Source organism: Prinia subflava, chromosome 34, assembly GCF_021018805.1.
Source record: "Prinia subflava isolate CZ2003 ecotype Zambia chromosome 34, Cam_Psub_1.2, whole genome shotgun sequence".
NCBI classification, from domain to species: Eukaryota; Metazoa; Chordata; class Aves; order Passeriformes; family Cisticolidae; genus Prinia; species Prinia subflava.
Genome location: NC_086280.1, coordinates 245330 through 252620, shown reverse-complemented (window position 1 = coordinate 252620; position 7291 = coordinate 245330). Strand labels below are relative to the sequence as shown.

The 7291-nt window shown below is 70.4% G+C and overlaps 1 protein-coding gene across 4 annotated transcripts; it reads left to right on the top strand.

The window, feature by feature from the left end:
- The first annotated feature begins 382 nt into the window (after positions 1-382).
- Positions 383-6698, top strand: AMHR2 (anti-Mullerian hormone receptor type 2). Of its 4 annotated transcripts, none has more exons than XM_063420996.1 (12): positions 1009-1475; positions 2076-2258; positions 2519-2608; positions 2937-3046; positions 3440-3664; positions 3941-4055; positions 4158-4318; positions 4768-4904; positions 5278-5433; positions 5981-6017; positions 6322-6441; positions 6522-6698. In XM_063420996.1, the coding sequence occupies exons 1-12, from the start codon at positions 1226-1228 to the stop codon at positions 6564-6566; spliced, it is 1629 nt and encodes a 542-aa protein (XP_063277066.1). In that variant the 5' UTR covers positions 1009-1225; the 3' UTR covers positions 6567-6698. The 4 variants fall into 4 exon arrangements, with proteins under 4 accessions (XP_063277070.1, XP_063277069.1, XP_063277066.1 ...); XM_063420998.1 differs by lacking the exons at positions 6322-6441; positions 6522-6698 and adding an exon at positions 4550-4697 and having other exon boundaries at positions 1009-1238; positions 1326-1475; positions 5981-6090; XM_063420999.1 differs by lacking the exon at positions 6322-6441 and having other exon boundaries at positions 967-1475.
- Positions 6699-7291: the final 593 nt, after the last annotated feature.

The window sequence follows — 7291 nt, the reverse complement described above, 5'->3', positions numbered from 1 at the left end:
CCCGTGGATTGTCCCCGAGGGAGTTTGGCTTTCCTATGGAAACGCAGCCGGGAGGGAGGGGGACCCCAGGGACCCCCGGGGGGGCTCTGCTCAGAGCCTGAGCTGCTCCCCTGCAGTTTTCTCGGGGGGATCAGAGCATTTTGAGGGAAATCAGAGCATTATTTTAGGGTGAAATCAGAGCACGTTGGGGGTTCACACCACCAGTGCTGCTCCCAATGCGGGGGGGGCAGCTTTATCCCACCACCCCCATTTTGGCTCTGTTGGCACCAGGGTCCCCACCCTGCTCCTGGCACCCCCCACCCACCCCAAACCCCCCCAGCAGCCCCCAAATCCACCCCCAGCCATTCCCGGGACACAAAACACAAACGTGCCTTGACAAGGGGGTGACAGGCTGGGGATGAGCCCCCCCTGCTCCCCTCCCGCCCCCCACACCCCACACGATGAGTTCTGGGGGCTGTCCCCGAGGCTGCCCCCATCTCCCAGCTTTAATCCACTGTCACCCCTTCATTCTGGGGGGGCTGGGGCCGGTTCTCTATGCAGCAGGGGGGTCCTGGGGGGGTACAGCCCCCCCAAACTGGCAATAATTCTCTCCCTGTTTGATCTCGTCCCGTCTCTGTTCTGTTTTAATTTGGGGAAGGGGAGGGGGGATTGGTTTTTACAAATCCGGTGGCTGTCATAAACCTCCCCCTTAAAGGCTTTTTTTTTTTTGGGGGGGAGGTGGTGGATGATTTTTTTGGGGGGTCCCAAAGTGCTATTTTTTTGTACAAAAAGACTTAGATGAAACTGTTAGTTTTGGGGGGCTCCTTTGTAAATGGGGAACGACGAGTTCTTTTTGTAATAAACACGAGTCGCTGGCGTTGTCTGGAAGTCTGCAGGGGATCCCTTTGGGGGGCACGGCCGGTTTTTGGGAGGGTGGCAGGGGTGCAGTCAGTCCCGGTGGGGACAGGGGACCCTGAGCTCGATTTGGGGGCTCACGGGCTCGACTTGGGGGTTTGGAGGATGCAGTCGGTCCTCGAGTGGCCCAGGAGGGGACTGGGGACACTGAGCTCCATTTGGGTGACGCAGGGCGGAGGGCCAGGCCTGGCTGCTCCCCCAAACACTCTGCTCTCTCCTCCCTGATGCGTGGGCAGCACCTTCCTCCTCCTCCTCCTCCTCCTTCTCCTTCTTCTCCTTCTCCTCCTCCTCCTGCTCGTCTCCGCTCCCCACCGGCCCCGCAGAGGCTCCCATGGGGCGCCCAGGTGGGTGCTGGAGGGGCACAGCCGGGGTTAGGGGGGCTTTTTTGGGGGGGTCAAAGCCACCCCAGGTGCACGTGTGTCCCCTGGCAGGCCCCCAGAACCTGACCTGCGTCTCCTACAAGCACCCGAGCGTGCGGGGCGCGCTGGGGGGCGCGGGGGCGGCGGCGGCCGGCGCCGTGCGCTGCCCCCCCGGGCAATGCTGCGTCGGCATCTGGAACCGCAGCCACGCTCTGGTGCAGGGTGAGAGCCCCGGGACCGCGGGGGTTTGGGGAGGAGAAAGGGGGGCTGCGGTGTGAGCCTGCCCCGGGGAGAGCTGGAGGGGCACAAGGGGATGGTGGAGGATGGAGGGGTTTGGTGCTGCCCCTTCCCAGGGGGATTTTGGGGCAGGGTGGAGAGGTTTGTTTGTGCCCTGGGCAGATTTTGGGGCAGGATGGAGAGGTTTGGTCCTGCCCCTTCCCAGAGAGATTTTGGGGCAGGATGGAGAGGTTTGGTGCTGCCCTGGGGGGATTTTGGGGCAGGGTGGAGAGGTTTGGTGCTGCCCTGGGGGGATTTTGGGGCAGGATGGAGAGGTTTGGTCCTGCTCTGGGAGTCTTGGGGAGGCAGAAGGGGTCTGATCCTGTCCGGGGGCAGGGAGAGGAGGCTCGTCCTGGCCGCGGGGGAATTGAGGGGGTTCTGGTCCCTTCCCGGCGGCTGCGCTTGGCCTTGGCCTTGGCCTTGAGCAGCGGCTGCAGCGGCGCTGGGGAGGAGCAGCTGCGGGGGGGACCCGCACGGGGGGGTCCCACCTGGCCCCTGCCCCCTCCCTGTCCCCCAGCACCGGCGGTGACCGTGCCGCTGTTCCAGGCTGCTGGGGGGGCCGGGGGGACGCCTGTCCCTCGGCCACCTGCTCCCCCAGCCCCGCGGGACACCCCGGCAGCTCCGTGCTCCTGTGCCTGTGCCACGGCCACCTCTGCAACGGCAACGCCACCGGGACAGCGGCGGCGACAAGCGCGGCCGTGGGGCTGGGGGAACCCCGCCAGGGCCCAGGTACGGGGGCCCCGGGGGTTCTGGGGGACACTCGAGGATGGAAACACGGAGGGGACCCACGGGGGGGTCCTGGGACCTTCGGGGACCCACAGGGGGATGGACCCCCGAGCGGGGAGGGTGGGACCCAGAGGAGAATGGGGGAGTCCATGAGGGGACCCGGGACTCACGGGGTTCTGGGGAAGCCAGAGGATCCCCTAAAGTGTCCCCCCCACCACCCCGGAGTCAGGGGAGCTCCGTGTCACCACAATCTCTGTCCCCAGTGCCTGGCCAGGGGTGGTCTGCAGGGACCCTGTGGCTGTGGGGTGCCAGCCCCCTCCTCCTCATCCTCTTCACCTGTCTGGGCATCCTCGGTAGGGACAGGGACACTGCAGGGGCGGGGGGACCCCCGGGCACAGCTCCCCCGTACCCAATGTCCTCGGGGTCCCTAAATCCCACATCTCTGGTGTTCCCAGAGCCTCCCGGGGTGGAGGTGTGGGGTCCCCAAGTGTTGCATCCCCGCGTCCCTGGGGTGGGGTGTCCCTGGTGTCCTGGAGATCCCGGGATGCCACATTCCCCATGTCCCTTGTGTGGTCGGGGGGGCTGGTGGTCCCTGGTGTCCCCAAGTCCCGTGTCCCTCATTTGAGGGGATTCCTGTGGGGGGGTCCCCGTTTGGGGCTGTCCCTGGTGTCCCCCATGCAGGACTGCACCGGACAAGGGCCCGCACGGGGCAGCCACCGCGGGGGGGGCGGAGAATCGGGGTCCCCCCGGAGCCCCCCAACCCGGACCTGCCTGCGCTGCACTTCCTGCAGGTGCGGGGCACCCGTGGGGCGGGGGGCGCCCACGGGGGGACACCCACGGGGGTGACACCCATGGGGCAAGGGACACCCACGGGGGGGGCACCCATGGGGCAAGGGACATCCACAGGGGGAGGAAAGTCACGGGACAAGGGACATCCATGAGGTGAGGGACACCCAACAGGGGCACCCAAGTGGGAGGGCAGGTAAGGAGGTGGGGCTGGGAGGAGGTACCCATGTGGGGAGAGGATGTGAGGACAGTCATGACAGAGGTGGCACCGGTCCGGGGATGGCACAACAGCGCTAAGGGACACCCCAAATGTGCCTGAATATGAGCGTCGCTGTGGGTGCCGGGGGCTTGGGGACAATTGGTGCCAGCTGTGTCCCCCATCTGTCCCCATGGGCCAGGTGCTGCAGTCGGGGCGCTTCTCGGCGGTGTGGCGGGGGACGCTGCGCCAGCGGCCCGTGGCCATCAAGGCGTTCGCGGCCGGGGCCGGCCGGAGGTTCGCGGCCGAACGCGCCGTGCACGCGCTGCCGCTGATGGAGCACGAGAACGTGGCCAGGCTGCTGGACACCAGGGCGGCCGGACCCCGCGCCCGAGGGGGGCTCCTGGTCCTGCAGCTCTACCCGGCCGTGGGTCACCTTGGGGGCTCAGGGGGGCTCGGGGTGAAGCAGGGCGGTAACAGGAGTTGGGGGGCTCGGGGGGTTTGGGGTTACAGGGGCTCGGGGGGCTCGGGGGTAATGGGGGCTTGGGGGGCTCAGGGGTGTCCAAAGGGTCTTGGGGGCTCAGGGGGTGAGTGGGACAGTCGGGGAGCACAGGGCCAGGGATGGGGGGCTGGTGGGGGGAGATGTGTGGGAGACACTGGGGGGTGCCCCAAGTCCCCACCCGTGTCCCCCGCGTGTCCTCAGGGCTCCCTGCGCCACTTCCTGGGGCAGCACGTGGGGACCTGGGCGGGCAGCGTGCGCCTGGCGCTGTCCCTGGCCCGCGGCTTGGCCTTCCTGCACCAGGAGCTGTGGCGTGACGGTGAGGGTGGCACCCTCGGGATGTCCCCTGCCCTGTCCCCCCGCCCGGGCTCTGCCCCAGCCTCCCCCTGCCCTGTCCCCCTGTGACCCCCGGCGCCCCCAGGGCTGTACAAGCCCAGCGTGGTGCACCGGGACCTGAGCAGCCAGAACGTGCTGGTGCGGGAGGACGGCACCTGCGCCATCGGTGACTTCGGGCTGGCGCTGGCGCTGCCCCCGCGCGCCCAGGACGGCACCGGTGCCCGGCACGCCGTGACCATCCGGAAGGTGACAGGGTGGGACCGAGTGGGGTGGGGATGGCAAAGGCAGAGGAAGGGGAGGTGACAGCCCTGGGTTGGGGGTGGCACCCGAGATGTCACCGGCAGTGTGGGCTGTGGGTGGCAGCTGAGCCCCACACCCCCACCAGCCCGTCCCTGATGCGGGGGCCCTGGTGGTCCCGGTGGCCCTGGTGGTCCCGGTGGCCCTGTGTCCCCGAGCTCAGGGCCCCATCGGGTGCAGGCGGGCACCCAGCGGTACCTGGCACCCGAGATCCTGGACGAGAGCCTGGACCTGCGGGCCTGGGGCCGGGCACTGCGCCAGGCCGACGTCTACGCGCTGGCCCTGCTGCTCTGGGAGATCCTGTCCCGCTGCCAGGCCCTGAGCCCCGGTGAGCCCCCGGGGGTCCCCCTGCGCCACCCGCAGCCCCCCGGCCCCGCTGACCCCCGGCCGCCCCGCAGGAGCCCCGGTGCCGCCATTCCGGCTGGCGTACGAGGCCGAGCTGGGCTCCAGCCCCACCGGGGCTCAGCTCCGGCGCTTGGCTGCGGACGAGAGGCGGCGGCCGCTCATCCCCCCGGCCTGGCACTGCGCCCCCCAGGTCAGACCCCGGGGAGCCCCTGGCCAGGGGGCCGCGGGTGCTGGGGGTGGGCGCGGGCAGGGGTGAGCTGCGGGGGTCCCGGGGGGGGTCTCTGCCCAGGTGCCCGGGGGTGTTCGTGCTGCCTCTGTTTTGGGGTGTCACCCCGAGGGTCCCCAGAGGGTCTCAGAGGGGTGTGGGGTGACTCAGGAAATCCGAGGAGTGTCCCTGCCTGGGTGTCAGGGGCGTTTGGGGGGGGTCGCTGCCCAGGGTCTCCTCCCCACTGCCCAGCAATGACGCTGTGGGTCTGGGGGGATGTCCCCTTTCGGGGGTGTCATCCCTGGGTGTTACCCCCACACGGGGGTCCCCGCTGAGCTGGGGGGGGGGGGTCCCACAGCCCGGGGGGGCTCTGCCGGAGCTGCTGGAGGATTGCTGGGACCCGGACCCCGAGGCGCGGCTCTCGGCAGAGCGGGCGCTGCAGCGGCTCCAGCGCTTGGCCGCGGGGCCCGCACCGGCCCCGGGGGACCCCGGCTCGGGGGCCGCCCCCCGCCAGGTGCGTGCGGGGAAACTGAGGCACGGGGCGGGCAGGGAGGGACGGGGAATCCACCGGGGAACTGCGGGGAAACTGAGGCACGGGGCGGGCAGGGAGGGACCGGGAACAGGGCGGGAGGGGCCAGGCCCAGACCCCGCCCCCAGGGAGGGGCCCACGCCAAGCCCCGCCCCCCGCCCCGCTTCCTGCCGGGAGGGGCCGCGGCCGGAGCGAAGGTGGGAGCGGAGCCCCAGGACCCCCCCGCACCCCAAAACCCCCCCGCGCATCCTCAGAATACCCCTGCAGCCCCTGCGCACCCCCAAATCCCCCCTGGAATCCCAAACTCCGCCTGCAGCCGCTTCTGCACCCCAAAATCCCCCTGCGCACCCCCTGTGGACCCCAACCCCCCCTGCACCCCCAAACCCCCCATAGCCGCCCCCCCCGCCCGCCCCGATCCAGTCCCGGGTGGGACCCCCCAAGGCTTCCGTGACTCAGTTTCCCTGGGTGCCAGCGGGGTCCCCTCAGCAGTGGGGGGTCGGGGGGTCCCCGCTCACCCGCTGTGCCCCCCCAGGTCCCGGAGTCTCCCACCATGTGGAACCCTGGTGCAGGTACAGGGGGACGCTCCAAACTGGGGGGGCTGCCGTGAACCCCCCTGGGGTCCGACCCCTCCCCTCAATCTCCTCTTTTCTTCCCCTCCCAGGGCAGCCGCCCCCCCCGAACCCCGTGTACCCCCCGAACCCCACGTACCCCCCACAGCTCCCACCCTCCAACCCCGTGTACCCCCCCCCTGCGGCGCCCCCCAACCCGCCGGGGGGGCCTGGGCAGCCCCCGTACCCCGCTGGGCCCCCCCTGCAGCCCCCGGGGCCTCCCCTGGCCCCCTCGGGGCCCCCCTTAGGACCCCCCATGCCGCAGCCGCCCTACCCGGGGGTGCTCCCCCACCCTGGGGTGCTCCCCTCCTTCCCCCCCGCGCTGGACAAGAAGGCGGCAAAGAAGATGAAGAAGAGGATGAAGAAGGCCCAGAAGAGGCACAAGGTGGGGGCGACCTGGGGACGGACACAGGGGGCCACCCCCAGCCCCCCTCGGGGGCTCATGGCTCTGCTGTGTCTCCCCAGCGCTCTTCGTCGTCGTCCTCCTCCTCCTCCAGCAGCTCCGACTGAGGCTCCCGGGACCCCCCAGGACCCCCCAGGACTCCCCAGAATCACCTGGGACCCCCCAGGACCTCCTGGAACCCCTGGGACCACGAGGATCACTTGGGACGCCCCCCGGAGAACCAGGAGCCACGTGGGACCTCTTGGGACCCCCTGGGACGCCTCGGGACCCCCTGGGACACCTCGGGACCCCCTGGGAGCACCCAGCCTCCCCATCATGTCCCCATGTCCCCCATGCCCTGTTCCCGGGGCGCTCCCAGGGGCGCCCCCTCTGTCCCCCAATAAAGCTCTGGGACACCCCAGTGTGTGTCAGCGTCTCCCTGGCGCCCGTGCGGGGTTGGGCTGGAGGGGACACGAACCCCCGGCGCTCCCGGGGGCGGGGGCTGCCCCTCTGCCCCCCGTGCCCCTATTGCCTCCCAATGCCCCCCAGTGCCCCCCTTTGCCCCGTAGCTCCCCATACACAATTCCAGCACACCTTTCATCGCCCCTTTACCCCAAACTCCCCCTCTTGCCCCCATATCCCCCCAGTGCCCCGGTTATTCCTCAGTGCCCCCCGTTACCCCCCGTTACCCCCATGCCTTGCCCGGCCCTCCGGGCCGCCGGGGGGCGCTGTGCGGGGCGGCGGCCGCTCTGTCCCGCCCCGCGCGCGCAGTGCGTTTCCGGGTCGGGGCGGGTGTAAATCGGGCCGCGCCCGCCGCCCCCTCCCAGACCCGCGGCCGCCGCAGCCGGAGCAG

What these genes read in the sequence shown, in the direction of transcription:
- AMHR2 (XM_063420996.1), top strand. Translation starts at nt 1,226, where the DNA reads ATGGGGCGCCCAGGTGGGTGCTGGAGGGGCACAGCCGGGGTTAGGGGG. An exon ending in ACGCCGTGACCATCCGGAAG is followed by an intron (nt 4,319 to 4,767) that starts GTGACAGGGTGG and finishes GCCGCCCCGCAG; the next exon opens with GAGCCCCGGTGCCGCCATTC. An exon ending in AGGCCCAGAAGAGGCACAAG is followed by an intron (nt 6,442 to 6,521) that starts GTGGGGGCGACC and finishes GTGTCTCCCCAG; the next exon opens with CGCTCTTCGTCGTCGTCCTC.